Genomic DNA, 21,998 nt, shown 5'->3' on the forward strand with positions numbered 1-21,998 from the left:
GGGAGGGATGGGACACAGTCTTCTGGTGGTGGGAATGGTGTTTATGTACAGTCTTAGTAAAATGTAGTCATATAAATCACTAGTCAATTAATATGAGAGGGGTAAAATTAATTGTACATCTCGAAGTTTAAAAAACTGACTGAATCAGAAAAAAACACAGACTGAATCTTTCAATATATAGGCTGTGTAACTGATATGCAGACTCTCTCAAAAGCCTAGACCAAGTAGATCAGAAGCAACCAATAGCACAGCTATATACAAGATACTGGATACTGTACAGCAAACCATAACAAAAGGACTTTTCAAAGTTAACCCAATTACCAAATAATGTGATGATAATATTAACTATCGATTGTCTTTTTGAACCCTAAGACAGCAGGAACCTCACATCTCCACTATAGAGCCTCTACTTCCCCCAGTCCTGGAACCCTTGGATAGGGCCCACTTTCCCGTATGCCTCTCCCAATACATATCAAATAATATTGCACCTGCCGATCACAACCTAATCAACACAACAATTGCCACCTCAACATGCTTCAGCTCAGACTGTGACCAGAGACTTCACGTGTGGAATGACAACCCTTCAGCTTCATTACTCGGGTGAGACCTTTCCTTTCATGGTATACTCTAATTCCATCCCAGGTGGTTCACTTTCTAACAAAGTCCCAAAACCTAGATATACACCAGGTTCTATGAGAGAGAGCATATGTTCACACGTATCCATAAACTACTGCAAAATATATACCTGAAAGCAGAAGTACAATAGAGTATGCAGTGAGTATCCCCCTAACACTTCCTCTCCACTATTCCAAGTTTTGGGTCCATGATTGCTCAACAATTTGTTTGGCTTTATATGTTAACTCTCTTTTCAGTCACCAGGTTCCAGATGTCATCAGGATGCCAGCCAGGCTTTCCTGGACTGAAGACCCCACCAATGTGTCCTGGAGCTCAGCTTCCCCAGAGACCCACCCTACTAGGGAATGAGAGATGCAGACTGGGAGTATGGACCGATCGGTCAACACCCATGTTCAGCGGGGAAGCAATTACAGAAGCCAGACCTTCCACCTTCTACAACCCACAATCACCCTGGGTCCATGCTCCCAGAGGGATAGAGAATGGGAAAGCTATCAGGGGAGGGGGTGGGATATGGAGATTGGGTGGTAGGAATTGTGTGGATTTGTACCCCTCCTACCCTATGGTTTTGTTAATTAATCCTTTCTTAAATAAAAGGAAAAAATAAAAAATAAAATAAAATTCTTGGACTTTAGTGTATAGGTTTAAAGTTACACAAAAGTTTGCAAAATTTTGTCATTTAAAGCAGTACTTTGGATTTTTCTGCATTAGACACAGAATTATTTTACTCTTCAACAAGATTATTGTTACATTTATAAATAATAATAAGTTAGTTTCTTAAAGTATTAAGCCAAAATCTTAGTAATGACTATTTGTTTCAGTCTACCTTCAGATCTAAACCATAGGAATAAAAATAACTAAACCATGATTTTATAATTTTTTGTATTAACAAACATAAGTATTATTTCTCATTTGGCATAATGATTATTACTGTAGGACAATGCAATTGTTAATAAACCAAAATTACTATTAAATTGTGGGGTTTTTTGTCAGTCTGAATATATGTAATAACTAAATGCACAAAACTACCTTTTAGATGCTTAATGATAACACTTCATAATTTATCACCCAAAATCTGTAGTTTGTATACTATGTTGAGTGAGTTTTAATATCATCATTACATGTGATGATATTTAAAATATCCTTTCTGTTCAAATATGTCTCTCAGGAAACAAGTACATAATTATTTCAAGTAACAAAATAGTTTTAGTAATATTTCTCTGTCTAAAGTGGGAAACCATCCAGCTCCATTATGTTATTGCAGTGCTTGTTTCCATAGAAACTTCTTCACTATGTTATTAATCATAAACTCACAGCACTAGTGGGACTTGAAAAATATACAGTAGAATGTTCTCATTGTTCAATTAAAGAATTGAGGACCCAGAATCCCAGATTTGTGACTTATAAACTATCAGCCTAGTAGTTTGTGTCAAAGAAAATGGTGGTCATCTAGGCCACCATTTCAACATTCCCTCATTTATATTCTATAGTCTGTTACTATTTAGACCAACTGACAGTGAAATTATAGGAGCATACACACACACACACACACACACAAATACTTCATACAGATACACACTATATATAAACACCAACACACACAGTCTAACCTGAATCAAGTTATACTTTTACTTACTGTTTAGCATTAACAAATAAGAATATTACTGCCATTTAAGCAGGATAATGATTAGATGACTTGCCAGATATGGATGTAGGACAGACACTAAAAAGATTAGTATTTATTTTTAATTTTGTTTTATTAACATTTCAAATTGCTTTGATATGTTTTTATTAATTTTACAAAAGATGCCAATTGCTCAGGGGTTATATTAAAATACAATATAATTTATATATATATATATATATATATACAATGAAATTAAAAGATATTAGGAAAACCTTTAACTGATAATATCCAGGCAACTCATTTCATGAAATGAATTTGCTAACCAGCATTAGAACAGGAAGTAGAAAATCACAACAGGATAAAGTAATTCTCACAGCTGTGGAAATGGTTCAGAGGTAGAGTGCACATTTTATTTAAATGAGACTCCAGTTTATTTCCTGGCATAGAATATACTGAATTGGTGTGTCCCCCCCACCTCATAGAATAAAAAATTTTTTGTAATCACTGGGGTTTCATGCATCACACTGACTTTTCAGATAGAAAAACACCACCAAAACTCCCCCCCTCTGTCTTCCCCTCCTCTCTCCATTTTTTCTGTCCTATCCAACAATGATGACATCAATAACAACAACAATAATAACTACAACAACAAAAGTGACAAAAGGGAAAATAAATAAATATAAAAATTTTAAAAAAATAAATAAATAAACTTTTTAAAAAGATAGTGGTTAAAGCTTTGGACCTAGAGACAAAGCTCAGTGGTAAAGCACAGGACTTGCATGTCTATAGTCTCATCTTGGCTCTCTAGTATCATGTATGTAGAAGTGCTGTTCTGATTCTCTCACCCTCTCATTACATAAATCTTAAAAATAAATTCTTCTATTTAATAAAAGTTCTATCTATAAAGAAAAATAATAAAATCTAGATCTATGCTGGTCAACATAGTAGCTACCAATACTCAGATGAGCTCCTGAAATGTGACTACTATAAAAATTAATATATCCTAGAAATGTAAAATCCATATAGATTTCAAAAACATTCTCCAAGAAACAAACTGTAAAATATCTCTACTTTATACTGATTATATGCTGAAATGATGGCATTTGTCTTTATTCAGTAACATATATTGTTAGGATCAGAAGATATCTTACTCCCATAGATTATGTGTCTCACTGTACTAGAGACTCTCTCTGGTACCTCATGAAAGCACCATAGATAACACTAGATTAATTCCATGGTTTTATGGTGTCTCTCATTCCTTCTCCTCTCTGTCTAGCTCTCCTTTTCATCTCTTTCTCTCTCCCTCCTCTCTGTCTCTATCTCTCCCTCCCCCCTCTTGTTTTCTCAGTCAAAAGTAAAGAAAAAAATAGATTTTTTTTTTCTTGTTAGTGTGACCAACCTCTGGCTCTGTTGTTGTATATATTGAGAGTTGTTCCTCATTTCTCCTTGGGAGGAGTATGGTTTCATTTTGCTTAGCTATTTTATTTATTTTTCTTCCTTATATATCGAGTTTACTTTTGATACTTGCTGTTTGTAATTGTTTGTTGTTGCTTTGTTTTGGTGGGAGGAGGAGATTTTGTGTAGTTGATTTGGGATAGTTTAATCTATATGTGGTTTGTTAGTTTGTTACTTTTGATGTTTTTCCTTTTTTTACAGGAGGACTTTTAGAACCTCTTTCAGAGAAGGCTTGGAGATAGTTCCCTCCTTTAATTACTGCTTTTCTGAAAAGGTTATTATCTCTCCATTTATTTTGAATGACAGTCTAGCAGATTATACTATCCTTGGTTGAAACCTTTTTTCATTGAGAGATTGAGAGGTATTTTGCCATTCTCTTCTGACTTTTTGAGTATGTGAGGAAAAGTCTGCAGACAGTCTTAGAAGTTTTCCTCTGTATGTGACTTCAACTCCTACAAAAATTAGCAACACTACAAAAAAAAAAAACTTGCCATATATCAGAACACTCAAAAAAGGGCTGGATAATGGCACTACAATAATTTAAATCCATAACATCAATAAATGTCAATGTTCTAAATTCACCCATGAAAAGGCACAGAGTAGTAAGATGGATCAGAAAACACAAACCAACCATATGCTGTCTGTGGGAATACAATCAAACTCAAAAGACAAACACAGATTCAAAGTTAAAGGATGAGAAACTACCATATAAGCCAATGCACCACAAAAAAGGGGAAATAAAACAAATAAAATAATAAAAGATATGAATAGACATTAATAGTGACTAGAGAATAAATCAACCAAGAAGACATAAAACATATAAACATCTATACACCCAATGAGGGCCCATCCAAATATATCAAACACCTACTGAAAGAACTACAAAAATATATCAATAGTAATACAATAATAGTGGGAGACTTCAACACTCCACTCTCAAACTTAGACAGATCAACAAATTAGAGAATTAACAAAGAAACAAGAGAATTAATCGAAGAGATGGACAAATTAAACTTACCGGGCATTTTCAGAGTTCTTCAGCCCCCCTAAAACTGGAATACACATTCTTTTCAAATTCACACAGAACACCCTCAAAGATATACCATATGTTAGGTCACAAAGACAGTTTCAACAAATTCAAGAGCATTGAAATCATCCCAAGCAACATTTTAGACCACAGTAGAATAAGCTAACACTTAACAGCAAACAGAAAATTAGTAAAAGTTCCAAATATGGAAACAAGCAACACACATCTTAACAACTACTGGGTCAAAGAGGAACTCAAGGAAGTAATTCAAATGTTCCTAGAATCAAATAAAAATGAAGACAAGAGCTATCAAAATATTTGGGATGCAGCTAAAGCAATACTTTGAGGGAACCTCATAGCCATAAAAGCACACATCAAGGAACAAGAAAAAGCTCAAATAAACCAGACTGCATGTGTTAAAGATTTAGAATAAGAGTAACAAAGGAACCCTAAAGCATCCAGAGGGCTGAATTCATTAAAATTAGGGCATGAATAAATAACATAAAGAATAAGAGAACTGTACAAAAGATCAATGAAGCCAAATGTTGTTTCTTTGAAAAAATAAATAATAAATAAAAATTGGCAAACCGTTAGCCAGACACACATAAAAAGGGAGGAAGACTCAAATTAATAGAATTGAAAATGATAGGGGAGATCACAACAGACACCACAGAAATCCAAAATATCATGTGAAGCTTCTATGAACCATGCTTGAGAATCTGGAAGAAATGGAAGGATTCCTAAAAACATATACCCTTTCAAAACTGAACCAGGAAGAACTACAAAACCTAAATGCACCAATAATAGACAAAGAAATTGAAACAGTCATTAAAAACTATTCCCAACTATAAAAGTCCAGGACCAGATGACTTTACAAATGAATTCTACAAAATTATGAGAAAACAGATAATACCTCTACTTTTAAAGCTCTTTCAAAAGATTGAAGACAAAGAAATACTCCCTTCCACCTTCTATGAAGCCAATATCACCCTGATACCAAAAGCAGATAGGGACACAGCAACAACAACAAATTACAGACCAATAGCACTGATGAACATAAATGCCAAAATACTGAACTAAATCCTACCCAACCGTACATAGCAGTAAAAAAGCTTGTTCATCACAACCAAGTGGGATTTATCCCAGGAATGCAAGGCTGGTTGAATATACATGCCAATCAATGTGATTCACTATATAAATAAATACAGAACCAAAACCCACATGAATATCTTAATAGATGCAGAGAAACTTTTGACAAAATCCAACATCCCTTCATGTTCAAAACACTACAAAAATGGGAATAGATGGAAAATTCCTTAAGTTAGTATAGTTTGTATACAGCAAACCTATAGCCAACATTATGAGCAATGGGGAGCAGCTGAAAGCAGTCCCCCTCAGGTCAGGTATTATACTTAGCTGCCCATTATCATCATTACTCTTCAACATAGTATTGGAAGTTCTCACCTTATCAGTCACACAAATGAAAGGAATACAGATTGGAAGGGAAGAAGTCAAACTCACTATTTGCAGATGATATGATAGTATACATAGAAAAACCTAAAGAATCCAGCAGAAAGCTTTTTGAAATTATTAGGCAATATAGTAGAGTTTCAGGTACAAAATTAACATACAAAAATCAGTGCCAATCCTTTACACAACATTAATTCAGAAGAAGATATCCATAAATCACTCACATTCACTATAGCAGAAAAATCAATAAAATATCTAGAAACAGGAGTCAGGCGGTGGCGCAGCAGATTAAATGCACGTGGTGCAAACCACATGGAAAAGTTTAAAGAGCCCTGTTAGAGCCCTGGCTCCCCACCTGCAGGGGAGTCACTTCACAAGTGGTGAACCAGGTCTACAGGTATCTGTCTTTCTCTCCCTCCCTCTGCCTTCCCCTCTTCTCTCCATTTCTCTATGTCCTATCCAACAACAACAACAACATCAATAACCACAACAATGTTAAACAACAAGGGAAACAAAAGGGAAAATAAAAAAATAAAATAAATATCTAGGAATAAATCTAAACAAAGAAGCGAAATACTTGAATACTGAAAACTATGAGTCATTATTCAAAGAAATAGAAAATGATACAAAGAAGTGGAAAGATATCCCATGCTCATGGATTGGAATAAACAACAAGATCAAAATGAAAATTCTACCCAGAGTCATATACAAATTTACTGGGATACACGTCAAGGCTACATTAATTTTCTTTAAGAGAAAAGAACAAAAATTACAGTAGTTGATATGGAACCAGAAAACAACTAGAATTGTAAAACAATCTTGAGAAAAAGAAACATAAATGGAGACATCACACTCCCAGACCTCAAACTATATTAAAACACTATCATAATCAAAACATCCTAGTACTGGAACAAAAATAGATACACATACCAGTGGAACAGAATTGAAAACCTAGAACTAAACCCTCACACCTATGAACATGTAATCTTTGACAAGTGGGCACAAAATATTAAATGGAGGAAAGTGGATTTCTTCAATAAATGGAGCTAGGAAAACTGGGTTGAAACATGCAGAAGAATGAAACTGAATCACTTTACGTCACCAGAGACAAAAGTGAACTCCAAATGGATCAAGGACCTGATGTTTGACAAGAAACTATCAAATACTTAGAGGAAAGTACTGGTGGAACACTTTCCCATATAAATCTCAAGGGCATATTTGATGATACAGACCCAATTGCAAAGAATAATAAAATAGAAACAAACCAATGGGACTGCATCCAAAACAAAAGATTCTGGGGGCCAGGTGGTGGAGCACCTGATTAGGCAGGCACACACATTACTGTGAAAAAGGACCCAAATCCAAGCACCTGGTCCCCACCTGCAGAGGGAAAGCTTCACAAGTAGTGAAGCAGGGCTGCAGGTGTCTTACTGTCTCATTCCTCTCTGCCCCTACCCTCTCAAGTTCTCTCTGTCTCTTTCCAATAATAAAAATGAGAAAAAAAATTTAGAACAGATTATTCACAGTAAAAGAAACCATCACCCACATGAAGAGACTCCTCACAGAATGGGAGATCTTCACATGCCATATATCAGACAAGAGGCTAATAACCAAAATATATAGAGTTTACCAAACTTAACAACAAAAAATCAAATGACCCAATTCAAATGTGGGGGAGGAGTATGAATAGAATATTCACTACAGAAGAAATACAAAAGGCCAACAGACATATGAAGCATTGCTCCAAGTCACTGATGTCAGAGAAATGCAAAAAAAAAGACAATGAGATAACATTTCACCCATGTGAAAGTGTCATATATAAGAAACAACAGCAACAACAAATGCTGAAGGTGTTGTAGGGACAAAGGATTCCTCCTGCACTGCTTGTGGGAATGTAAACTGGTCCAACCTCTGTGGAGAGCAGTTTGGAGAACCCTCACAAGGCTAGAAATGGATCTTCCTTATGACCCAGTAATTCCTCTCCTAGGGATGTATCCTAAGAACTCAAACACACCTATCTAAAAAGATATATGTACTCTTATGTTCATAGCAGCACAATTCATAATAGCCAAAACGTGGAAACAACTCAGATATCCAACAACAGATAAGTGGTTGAGAAAGTTGTGGTATATATATACACAATGAAATATTACTCATCTATTAAGAACAATGAACCTACCTTTTCTTACCCATCCTGGATGGAGCTAGAAGGAATTATGTTAAGTGACATTAGCCAGAAAGACAAATATGGGATGATCCCACTCATAAACAGAAGTTGAGAAAGAAGAGAAAGGGAAAAACAAAGCAAAATTTTACTGAGTTTGGCATATTACACCAATGTAAAGAACTATGGGTTGTGTGTGGATAGATTTTCTCTTTCACTATAGGGGAGGGGGAAGGAACACAGATCTTTGGTTGTGGGAATGGGCTTAATGTATACTCCTATTGGTTCCCGGAAGATGGCAGACTGAGAAGCTGCTAGTTAATTGAGCTCTGATCACATCTGGAAACGGTAGGATTTTCTGCCTTTAGTAGGCCAGTCAATAAGGGGTCCTAGCGGTGACACCAAGGAGGTGACTATAACATAATTTGGGTTAAGAATTAGAGTAGAGGTGGCGCGGACTAGCAGGCGGGCTGCTCCAGACTTCCCAGGCGGCAGCAGGCAAGGCGAGTGCGCCGGGCACTGTCCTCAGCCAGGGAAGGCGGCTCCTCCGCCAGTTGCAGAGCACTGCTGGGCGGCCGGCAGAGGACCTGGAGGGAGCACTGTAGCTCGGGGGCTTTCTCTTGGGAGTCTCCGGGGACCACCCCGACCCTGAGGACGGATCCAAGGACATCCTTGAGTACAGCTCTCATTGGATCAAAAGGACTTGGAGCTAGTTTTCATCTTTGAGAAATCCTTTAAAAAAGCTTCGGGGGGAGGGGGATTTCCCAGAAGATGGCGGACTGAGAAGCTGCTAGTGCCTGAGCTCAGACCACATCTCCTGGAAACGGTAGGATTTTCTGCCTTTAGCAGGCCTGCCAATAAGGGGTCCTAGCGGCAACACCAAGGAGGTGACTATAACTTAATTTGGGTTAAGAATTAGAGTAGGGAAAAAAGGGGGAAAAAAAAAAGGAAAAAAAAATTTTTTTTTCTTCCTTTTAATTTTCAAGCATACCTCCTTCCACCCCCCCCCCCATAACCAGTCCTTTTCTTTGCCAAATTCCTGTCCCACCAGGGAGTATCATTAATTCTAAGTCTATACCCTTCTGAAACCTCTGGCCTTTTTTCTTTCTAAGTATCCAACCCCCCCACCTCACCCTGCAGAGCTAATTAAATAATTAAGAATAAATACATTAAAAAAAAAACCCTTTCCTTTCACTGCCCTTTTATGACTGTTCTTTTTCTTATCGTTTTCTTTTTCTCTCTCTCCTTTTTTTTCTTTTTCTCATTCTTGTCATCCCTTCTTCCTTAATCCTACAGCTTCCAAGTCACAACCCCCAGCCCCCACAACAATAGTGTGCTTTTTTGAATTCACTGATACACATTTGGGAATTTCCTTTCACTGCTCTTTAATTACAGCTCTTTTTCTTATCTTTTTCCTTTTATCTCTCTTGTCTCTCTCTCTCTCTCTCTTTTTTTAATCTTGTCATACACTTCTTCCTTCTTCTTTGTCTTTCTGAATTTGTGAATTATTTTGGGGAAGAAATCTGACTCAGAATGGACTCTCTATGTGTGTATCTCTGCTCTAGTTCCCTTTCCCCTCTTGTTACCCCTAGAATATACAGTGGATAGTAGATTTGCATAGCTGTCTATTCATGCTATCCTCTCTTTCTTTTCTCTTTCTTCACTGGGATTTGGTTACTAATTTTTCACGGACTGGAAAAATTGTTTGGCTAACTGGTAACGATTAAACTACTTCAATACTTGCTTCAGTTGCTACTGTAATTCCTGAGGTTGGTGAGTGCAATTGTCATAAAAGTATTTAGTACAGTGTTACCTGTACTCAAGACACAACAACTGAGGAAAAACAGAGCATCAAAAAAAAAAAAAGAAACACATAAATCAAAAAAATGGGTAGATCAAAAAAAATAAAACTGTTACTCCAATGAATGAAGACAAGATCCCAGAAGAAACTACAAATCAGCCAGAAGTAACCATAGATAAGAAAAGTATGCAAGCAATAATAAACTTATTAATCACAGAAATGAAAACAACATTGGAGGAAAGGAATGGCAGTATTAGGGAAACAACAGTTGAGACCCCCAAGGAAAATACTGTTTATCTTGAGGCAATTAGAGAACTGAAAGCTGAAATAGCTGTAATGAAGAAAGAAGCTGAGGCAAGGGAAAGCAGACTAACAGAAGCAGAAAACAGAATTAGTCAGACAGAGGATTAGCTAGAGAAAATGAAGAAAGAGGTTAAAGGGCTTAAAAAGAGATTGAGAGACACTGAAAACAACAACAGAGACATATAGGATAATCTCAAAAGAAGTAACATTCATATAATTGGCCTGCCAGAGGAAGAAAGAGAGGAAGGGGAAGCAAACATTCTAGAGGAAATAATAGAAGAAAACTTCCCAGACCTGAATAACAGAAAGAACATCAAGATTCAAGAGGCCCAGAGAGTACCAAACAGAATCAACCCAGACCTGAAGACACCAAAACACATCATAGTCACAATGAGAAGAAATAAGGATAAAGAAAGGATCCTAAAGGCTGCAAGAGAGAAACAAAAAGTCACATACAAGGGAAAACCCATAAGATTATCTGCAGACTTCTCCACTCAAACTCTAAAAGCAAGAAGGGAATGGCAAGATATGTATCAAGCCCTGAATGAAAAAGGGTTTCAACCAAGGATAATATATCCTGCTAGACTTTCATTCAAACTAGATGGAGGGATCAAAACCGTCTTAGATAAACAACAGTTAAAGGAGGCAACTATCACCAAGCCGGCCCTGAAAGAGGTTCTAAAAGACCTCTTATAAACAAGAACATCACTATAATACTTGTAATATATCAGAGCAAACAAAATTTTTTTTTGAACAATGGCACTACAATACATTAAATCCATAATATCAATAAACGTCAATGGCTTAAACTCACCCATCAAAAGGCACAGGGTGGGGGAATGGATCAGAAAACATAACCCAACCATATGCTGCTTGCAAGAATCTCATCTGTCACAACAACATAAACACAGACTTAAAGTGAAAGGATGGAAAACTATCATCCAGGCTAACGGACCACAAAAAAGGACAGGAACAGCCATTCTCATCTCAGACACGATAGATATTAAATTAAATTAAGTAATAAAAGATAGGCAAGGACATTACATAATGATTAGAGGATCAATAAGCCAAGAAGACTTAACAATTATTAACATCTATGCATCCAGTGAGGGACCATCTAAATCATTAAGCACCTACTGAAAGAATTTCAAAAATACATCAATAGTAATACAAAAATAGTGGGAGATTTCAATATCCCATTCTCACACTCAGACAAATCAACAAAAGAGAGAACCAATAAAGATACAAAAGAATTGAATGAAGAGATTGACAGACTAGACCTCTTGGACATTTTCAGGCTCCTCCACCCCAAAAAACTGGAATACACCTTCTTTTCAAATCCACATAACACATACTCAAGGATAGACCACATGTTAGGCCACAAAGACAGCATCAAAAAATTCTAGAGCATTGAAATCATCCCAAGTATCTTCTCAGACCACAGTGGAGTAAAACTAACATTTAACAACAAACAGAAAATTATTAAAAGTCACTGAATTTGGAAACTAAACAACATACTCCTTAAGAACCACTTGGTCAGAGATTCACTCAAGCAGGAAATTCAAATGTACCTGGAAACAAATGGAAATGAAGACACAAACTATCAAAATATTTGGGACACAGCTAAAGCAGTACTGAGAGGGAAACTTATAGCCATACAATCACTTATTAAACACCAAGAGGAAGCTCAAATGAAGGACCTTACTGCACACCTCAAGGACTTAGAGGAAGAGGAACAAAGGAACCCTAAAGCAACCAGAAGGACAGAAATCACTAAAGTTAGAGCAGAAATAAACAACATCGAAATTAAAAGAACCATACAAAGATCAATGAAGCCAAATATTGGTTCTTTGAAAGATTAAACAAAATTGACAAACCCCTAGCCAGACTCACCAAACAAAAAAGAGAGAAGTCTCAAATTAATAGAATTGTAAACAATTGAGGAGATATCACAACTGACACCAAAGAAATCCAGAGAATCCTGCGAAACTTCTATAACGAATTATATGCCACCAAGCTAGAGAATCTGGAAGAAATGGAACAATTCCTAGAAACCTATGCACTTCCAAACTGAACCAAGAAGAACTACAAAATCTAAATGCACCAATCACAGACAAAGAAATTGAAACCGTTATTAAGAATCTCCCCAACAACAAAAGTCCTGGACCAGATGGCTTCACAAACGAATTCTACAAAACTTTCAGGAAACAGTTAATACCCATACTTCTTAAGCTTTTCCATAAGATTGAAGAAACAGGAATACTCCCTGCCACCTTCAATGAAGCCAACATCACCCTGATACCAAAAGCTGATAGGGACAGAACAAAAAAAGAAAACTACAGACCAATATCTCTGAATAACATAGATGCCAAAATATTAAACAAGATCTTGGCCAACCGAATACAGCAACATATCAAAAAGATTGTTCGTCACGACCAAGTGGGATTCATCCCAGGAATGCAAGGCTGGTTCAACATCCATAAGTCAATCAATGTCATTCACCACATCAATAAAAGCAAAGCCAAAAACCACATGATTATCTCAATAGATGCAGAGAGAGCCTTTGACAAAATCCAACACCCATTCATGCTCAAAACTCTACAAAAAATGGGAATAGATTGGAAATTCCTCAAGATAGTAGAGTCTATATATAGCAAACCTACAGCCAACATCATACTCAATGGACAGAAGCTGAAAGCATTCCCCCTCAGATCGGTGACTAGACAGGGCTGTCCACTGTCACCGTTACTCTTCAACATAGTATTGGAAGTTCTTGCCATAGCAATCAGGCAAGAGAAAGAAGTCAAAGGAATACAGATTGGAAAGGAAGAAGTAAAGCTCTCACTATTTGCAGATGATATGATAGTATACATAGAAAGACCTAAAGAATCCAGCAGAAAATTACTGGAAGTTATTAGGCAATATAGCAAGGTATCAGACTACAAAATCAATGTACAAAAATCAGTGGCATTTCTTTTTGCAAACACTAAATCTGAAGAAGACATCCAGAAATCACTCCCATTTACTGTTTCAGCAAAATCAATCAAATACCTAGGAATAAAGTTGACCAAAGAAGTGAAAGACTTGGATGCTGAAAACTATGAGTCACTACTCAAGGAAATAGAAACTGATACCAAGAAATGGAAAGATATCCCATGCTCATGGATTGGAAGAATAAATATCATCAAAACGAATATTCTCCCCAGAGCCATATACAAATTTAATGCAATACCCATCAAAGTTCCACCAAGCTTCTTTAAGAGAATAGAACAAACACTACAATCATTTATCTGGAACCTGAAAACACCTAGAATTGCCAAAACCATCTTGAGGAAAAGAAACAGAAATGGAGGCATCACACTCCCAGACCTTAACTATATTATATAGCCATCATATTCAAAACAGCATGGTACTGGAACAAAAATAGTCACACAAACCAGTGGAACAGAATTGAAAGCCCAGAAATAAATCCCCACACCTATGGGCATCTAATCTTTGATAAGGGGGCCCAAAGGATTAAAAGGAAAAAGGATGCACTCTTCAATAAATGGTGCTGGGAAAACTGGGTTGTTACATGCAGAAGAATGAAATTGAACCACTTTATGTCACCAGAAACAAAAATCAACTCCAAAGGGATCAAAGACCTGGATGTCAGACCAGAAACAATCAAATACTTAGAGGAAAACATTGGTAAAACACTTTCCCACCTAAACCTCAAGGACATCTTTGATGAATCAAACCCAATTGCAAGGACGACTAAAGCAGAAACAAACCAATGGGACTACATCAAATTGAAAAGCTTCTGCACATCCAAAGAAACTATTAAACAAACAGAGAGACCCCTCACAGAATGGGAGAAGATCTTCACATGCTATACATCAGACAAGAAACTAATCACCAAAATATATAAAGAGCTCAGCAAACTTAGCACCAAAAAAGCAAATGACCCCATCCAAAAATGGGCAAAGGATATGAACAAAACATTCACCTCAGAGGAGATCCAAAATGCTAACAAACATATGACAAACTGCTCTAGGTCTCTGATTGTCAGAGAAATGCAAATTAAGACAACACTAAGATACCACCTCACTCCTGTAAGAATGGCATACATCAAAAAGGACAGCAGCAACAAATGCTGGAGAGGATGTGGGGACAGAGGAACCCTTTTACATTGCTGGTGGAAATTGTAAATTGGCCTGTGGAGAGCAGTCTGGAAAACTCTCAGAAGGCTAGACATGGACCATCCATATGATCCAGTAATTCCTCTCCTGGGCTTATACCCCAAGGACTCCATAACACCCAACCAAAAATAGGTATGTACTCCTATGTTCATAGCAGCACAATTCATAATAGCTAAAACCTGGAAGCAACCCAGGTGCCCAACAAGCGATGAGTGGCTGAGAAAGCTGTGGTCTATATACACAATGGAATACTATGCAGCTATCAAGAACAATGAAACCACCTTCTCTGACCCATCTTGGACAGAGCTAGAAGGAATTATGTTAAGTGAATTAAGTCAGAAAGATAAAGATGAGTATGGGATGATCCCACTCGTCAACAGAAGCTGAGTAAGAAGATCTGAAAGGGAAACTAAATCAGGACCTGATCAAATTGTAAGTATGGCACCAAAGTAAAAACCCTGTGGTGAGGGGTAGACATGCAGCTTCCTGGGCCAGTGGGGGGTGGGAGTAGGTGCGAGGGATGGGTCACAGTCTTTTGGTGGTGGGAATGGTGTTTATGTACACTTCTAGCAAAATGCAGACATATAAATCAGTAGTTAATTAATATGAGAGGGGGAAAATCAATTGTATGTCTCAAAGTTTTTCAAAACACAAACTGAATCTTTTTAATATATAGGCTTGTAATTGATATGCGGACTCTCTCAAAAGCCTAGACCAAGTAGATCAGAAGCAACCAATAGCACAGCTATATACAAGATACTGTGTACTATACAACAAACCCTCACAAAAGGACTTTTCAAAGTTAACCCAATTACCAATTAATGTGATGATAACATTAACCATCGATTGTCTTTTTGAACCCTAAGACAGCAGGAACCTCACATCTCTACTACAGAGCCCCTACTTCCCCCAGTCCTGGAACCCTTGGATAGGGCCCACTTTCCCGTATGCCTCTCCCAATCCATACCAAATAATATTGCATCCGCCAATCACAACCTAACCAACGCAAGGATTGCCACCTCAACATGCTTCACCTCAGACTGTGTCCAGAGGCTTCACGTGTGGAATAACAACCCTTCAGCTTCATTACTCGGGTGATACCTTTCCTTTTATAGTACACTCTAACTTCATCTCAGGTGGTTCACTTTCTAACAAAGTCCCATAACCTAGATATACACCAGTTTCTGTGAGAGAGAGCTTATGTTCACACGTATCCATAAACTACTGCAAAACAGAAGTACACTAGAGTTTGCAGTGAGTATCCCCCTAACACTTCCTCTCCACTATTCCAAGCTTTGGGTCCATGATTGCTCAACAATTTGTTTGGCTTTGTATGTTAACTCTCTTTTGAATCACCAGGTTCCAGATGCCACCATGATGCTGGCCAGGCTTCCCTGCATTGAAGACCCCACCAATGTGTCCTGGAGCTCAGCTTCCCCAGAGACACACCCTAGTAGGGAAAGAGAGAGGCAGACTGGGAGTATGGACCGACCAGTCAACGCCCATGTTCAGCGCAGAAGCAATTACAGATGCCAGACCTTCCATCTTCTGCAACCCTCAATGACCCTGGGTCCATGCTCCCAGAGAGAGATAGAATGGGAAAGCTATCAGGGGTGGGGGTGGGTTGTGGAGATTGGGTGGTGGGAATTGTGTGGAGTTGTCCCCCTCCTACCCTATAGTTTTGTTGATTAATCTTTTCTTAAATAAAAAATAATTAAATAAATAATTAATTTAAAAATATATATATATATACTCCTATTAACATTCTTATAAATTACTACTTAATCAATGTGAGACGAGAAAAATAAATTGAATTTTTTAAGCTTTTAATGCATAAATTTTATTTTTGAGTATATATTCCTTTAATCTAAGCACTTAAGATTTGAACTAAGTTAACTGATTGAATTTTACCACTCAGCTAAAGTTATTAATGCATTTCTTATAATAACCTTTATGAAATATTAAATCATCTACAACCTTAGAGCAGGGAGACCAGAAGAAACTGGTCTTGTCATTATATAAGATATAGTTATTTTGTAAACAGCATTAAATGGCATAAATCATGGTAAGGTCTTATATGGAACCTCTGGGTCTATACTCGTTTTCCTTCATTCTTCTCTTGATCCATACCATTTGATACTACATCTGCTGATCTCAACCAAAGCAATGCAATCAGTGCTACTTCATGTTTCACTTCAAACTGTTTCTAGAGATACCAGGCCTGGAATGTCAGCCTTTCAGCTCCAAAATTCAGGTGAGAACCCTTCTAGTTCACAGAACTCCTTAATTCCATTTAGGGTGGTATACTTCCTAGGAAAGTTACAGAACCTAGATATAGATCAGGACCCATGATATATAGAGCACATGTGCACATGTACCCATCAGGTAAGGGAAAATATATACCTTAAAGTAAAAGTGTGCAGTAGTCTACAGTGACTCAGTAAGTGCAGTAAACAAGTAGAAAGTCCAAAAAAGAACATTATAAAGTACTTAATCAGATATTCTCTATTTAGACCTAGATACCCTCCTTGCTTACTTCCTATTTTGCTTCCCTCAATCACTCTAAATCTAATCCTGTGAGATTAAGGACTACAAAATCTGGATAAGAGCAAGAGAACAGCATACTCTAACGATGGACCTTTTCGTCACTAGCAGGCCATTCCCTCGTCTGGGGCCCTACTTGCAATTCCCACACAGGTATAATGGGAATAAACCTTTAACATCTCCCTCTTTCCACCATCACTAGTCATCTCCAATAGAAATAACATTATAAGCCCTCTTATGGGCCTCTAGAAAACCTTGCCCTCAAATGTAGAATAACAGTGGTAGAGATTGCCCCATTCTCTGAAGGGTGGCTAAGTCACCATACTCTGTCACTCAAGTAAGAATGGTCCTGAATTAAGTATAGTTTACAATATTGCCAGCTATGACCATGGAATGAAGCTCAGACCCACAAAGCAGCAAAGGTTACACAGGCTCCTGTGCTAAATATGAATAGATATGTGCCCTGAGTCATATTTATGGGGCTTACTGCTAATATAGTTTTCCCATATTTGGGAGCTATTCTTTGCCCTGATTCAGCTTTCTAGTCCTATTCCCAACTATGACACAATCCTTGCAGACAATACTTTAATACACATTAGCTGCCCAGCCCAAGCAAAAACTAGCTAAATCATGGGCCTAGCAGAATATAGTTAAAATAGACTTATTTGCTTTTTCCAACATGAAGACCCCAAATGTCATCTACTATACTCTTGCCTTTAAGTTCCTGAATAGTTAACAATTTGTTCTGCTTTATATCTTAATACGTTTCAGCCACTAAGTTGTGGATACTACAATGATGCCAACCTGACTTCCCTGGGCAGACAACCTCACTATTGTGTCCTGGAACCACACTTTCCCAGAGCCCTACTCCACTAGGGAAAAATAGAAACAGGCTGGGAGTATGGATCAACTTGTCAATGCCCATGTCCAGCGAAGAAGCAATTACAGAAGCCAGACCTCCCACTTTCTCCACCCCCTAAAGATCTTTGGTCCATACTCCCAGAGAGATACAGAATAGGGAGGGATGCCTCCAATGGAGGGGACAGGACACAAAACTCTAGTTGTGGAGATTGTATGGAATTGTAACCCTCTTATCCCACAATCTTGTTGATCATTATTAAATCTCTAATAAAATAATTTTTAAATGTTTGACTCTATATGTTAACACTCTTTTCAGCCACCAGGTTCTAGATGCTACCATGATGCCAACAGGACTTCCCTGGACAGACAACCCCACCAATGTATCCTGGAGCCCCGCTTCCTCAGAACCCTGCCCCACTAGGGAAAGAGAGAGGCAGGCTGGGAGTATGGATCAAACTGTCAACACCCACGTTCAGCGGGGAAGCAATTATAGAAGCCAGACCTCCAACCTTCTGCACCCCGTAATGACTCTGGGTCCACACTCTCGAAATGTTAAAGAATAGGAAAGCTACCAGGGGAGGGGATGGGATACAGAGTGGAAACTGTATGGAGTTGTTTTTTGTCAGTGTTTCCTTTTTATAAATAAAATTTTTTTTTAAATGTCAGTCTAGGGGGGCTGCTCAGTTGTGTCATTGTGCATATACAAGACCCTGAGTTTGTTCCACAGCACTGAAAAATAAACAACAACAAAAAGAAGAGGAAGAATCTATATATTTACATATACGCATATATACATACATATGTAGTAATATATTGATTATTATGGTCTGTTTCTTTTTACTTTCCTTTCTTTTTTTTTCCATTTTTTTTTCCCCAAAGCACTGCTCAATCATGGGTTGTGGTAGTGCTGAAAACTGAACTTGGTACCTCAGAGTTTCAAGCATGATAGTCTTTTTACATAACTCTTAAACTATCTCCTCAACCCTTTCTTCTTACTTTTATTTTTTTAATATTGCTTGTTACTGTAACTTTTAAAATAACATATATATATATATAAAGTGTGTTTGTAGTTTACATAAATTATATATTATATGTGTAACATGTGGTTGTGGTTTACTTTTTATTTCTTTGCGTTTTCACTCATCTAGACCACTCACATAATAATCCTTTTGCCTGATATTCTCATTTCACATATCCACAAGTTCAAAACTGCCCCACATTATCAAAAGTGATATTCTCCTAGAACCTTTTTACTAATTTCTTCCATAAAGATCTCCTCTGAAATTCCAACAGTGTCTTATTTCCAAGCCTACTCAGTATCAGTATACATTACTGGGAAATAGGAACTGTGCATGGTTTTATAAATGTTTGTAACCTTCAGAACAACTGTGATAGATGTATAATGAGCTCACAGTAGACTTTCACTGGAAAATTTATTTGCATATCACTTTCACTCAGAGTAAGTTTTCTTGTGATCAGTTAAAAGGTTAGAATTTTCTATAGTAGGTTTCTGACTTAATAAAAAGGTACATACCAGCTGACTCTCAGATACTGTAGAGGATAGTGAGGAGAGGTTTGCCTGCAAAATTATAAACATAAAATTTATTTAGTGAGGTCATACTTTAGTAAAATAACATATTGATGTTACAAGTATATAAAACTATCATTATTAAAATAATAGTGTTTATTGTAATATTTGAAAAATGTAAAGTGCAAGGATAACAATAACATACAGCCTGAAATGATTTTTAACATTACTTATATTTTGCCTTACATTTATACTCAGTTCACTTAATAGTAAATATCCTTCACACATTGCTTTTGTTACCTAGTGTACTCATAAAAGCTCTACCACAAGATATCAACAGTATTTAAGGTAAAACAATCTGTCATTTTGTGTACTTCATATTCTACACCAGCATTGTTGAGTATTTATATTTACTTACAGCAAAATGAAATAACATATTCTTTTAAAAGTATCTCTATTAGAAAGTATAGCAAGCTTTTCATGATTTTGAGTAACAACTGATTTGGCTTTTTAAATTGTTTTCAATTTAAAAGGCGATATTTCATTATGCTTAGCTATTGAATTTGACTAATTTTATCTTATTATCATTTCCTTATTATTAATTTTTTGGCATTTTCATTCAATTTAAATATCTTGAACTTTTTCAGAACTTTTTGTGTCTTATTTCATTCTTCATTGAGATTTCATCTGGATATAGAATTATAAAGGTATAATTATTTTTAAAAGGCATAATTATTAACTCTTAGTATTTTAAAGAAAACACCATATTAGCTGTTTTTTGTTACTTTTATAACTTTGTAACCATCTTTTTTCACATTTGGTTATAGTTTACAATCTTCAACATTACAAACAATATTTAAAGGTGGAATTCACTTTTTTTTCTATCCTTCTGGGGAAACAATATATTCCTTAATACTAAGTATAACTTTCTTCAATTCTGGAAAATCTTCCATGATTATCTCTACACAGAGATAGTACTTTACTCATTATATCTAAGGCATATTTATATACTTTTTAAAAAACATAATCCATCTTAATTCATCTTTCATTTCAATATTTTTTTTATTTTTATCTCTTTATTCTTAATTAAGGTTGCTTCTCACATATGAGACTAACATCAACTTACTCTTCTCAACTCTGTATTAGTACATTTAACATCCAAACTGATATTTATTTTTAGTGACCTTATTTTGAAATTTTAGAATTTCTATTTCATACTTTTACAAATAGTTTTATGGTACCTACAACATATTTAAACTATTTAAACATTCTAAATATATTTATAAGTGCTTTTCAGAAGTTTTAGTACTCACTCACTGCTAACTCTTTTGTGGATTCTCTCTGTTGTCTCTTCCTCGTGTGTCCTCAAACCCACCCCTCAAGATTTTTTTTTTACTCATTTAAGGTACTTTATTAGTTTTTATTTATTTTGAACTTTTTAGTCAGGATGAGTTTGGTGATGCTTTCTGTAGGTATCTGGAAGCCATGGGTAGGGAAGTTATCTCTTGATTAAACTTGGGGGCAGTGGTTAATGGTCTTCAGTATATTCATTGACGCGCAGTTACAGTTCTATATATTCCTGTGAACATTCTTATTCTCACCCACAGGTCCTTTCACACCACAATAACCAGGACCCAAAGGTTCTCTTCAGAGGTTCACTCCTTCCCTCTTCTGTCTCCCAGAGTTCCCATCCCTCAATGCAATATACCACGCTCATTTCCGCAACCCTCCACCACCCCCACATTCCTATTTATTAAATCCCATGTGTAAGTGAGATCATTCATTTTTGGTCCTTCTCTTTTTGACTTAATCCACTTAAGATGATGACTTCAAGTTCTATCCAAGATAATGCAAAGAAGATGGCTTCATTATTTTTAACAGCTGAGTAGTATTCTAACTTGTATATATACCATAGTTTTTATTTGTTTTTAAGACACTCACCTTTCATTGAACGTCTGGATTATTTCCAAGTTTTAACTATTCCAAATTGTGCTGATAAGACTATAGATGCATATAAATCTGATCTGGTGCTTTGTTTCCTTTGAATAAATATCCATGAGAGAAAGTACTGGGTAGGTCCATTTCTAGTGAAATGTGAACTGGACATGGTGCATTGCATCAAAACTAAAGACTCTGGGTGAAAAAGGAAAGGAAAGAATGGAAGAGAACTTTGGGGTCCTGGTGCACAATGAAACTGCACCAATTTTTTAATGAATAAATTTTATGCGATTAACCCTTCAGTAGTAATAATAATAGATTAGTGTGATAACTAATTTAGCTAATTTCTAAGATTTCAACTCTATTCTTCTAGTGTGTGTGTGTGTGTGTGTGTGTGTGTGTGTGTGTGTGTGTGTGTACACGCTGGTTATAGTACCAGGCAGTTTTGATTCCAGTAGCTCTGTAG

General features: G+C 36.6%; 1 protein-coding gene across 19 annotated transcripts in view; it reads right to left on the reverse strand.

The window, feature by feature from the left end:
* Window positions 1-21,998, reverse strand: part of MLIP (muscular LMNA interacting protein) — a 286,170-nt gene that overhangs the window by 72,607 nt on the left and 191,565 nt on the right. For 15 of the 19 annotated variants that reach the window (XM_060190026.1, XM_060190017.1, XM_060190016.1 and 12 more), the window contains one exon: window positions 19,601-19,645. The exons of the other annotated variants lie outside the window; for them this stretch is intronic. In XM_060190026.1, coding sequence (XP_060046009.1) covers window positions 19,601-19,645 — 45 coding nt within the window. The remainder of the gene's footprint in view (window positions 1-19,600; window positions 19,646-21,998) is intronic. 19 annotated transcript variants of the gene reach the window in all.

Source organism: Erinaceus europaeus, chromosome 4, assembly GCF_950295315.1.
Source record: "Erinaceus europaeus chromosome 4, mEriEur2.1, whole genome shotgun sequence".
NCBI classification, from domain to species: domain Eukaryota; kingdom Metazoa; phylum Chordata; class Mammalia; order Eulipotyphla; family Erinaceidae; genus Erinaceus; species Erinaceus europaeus.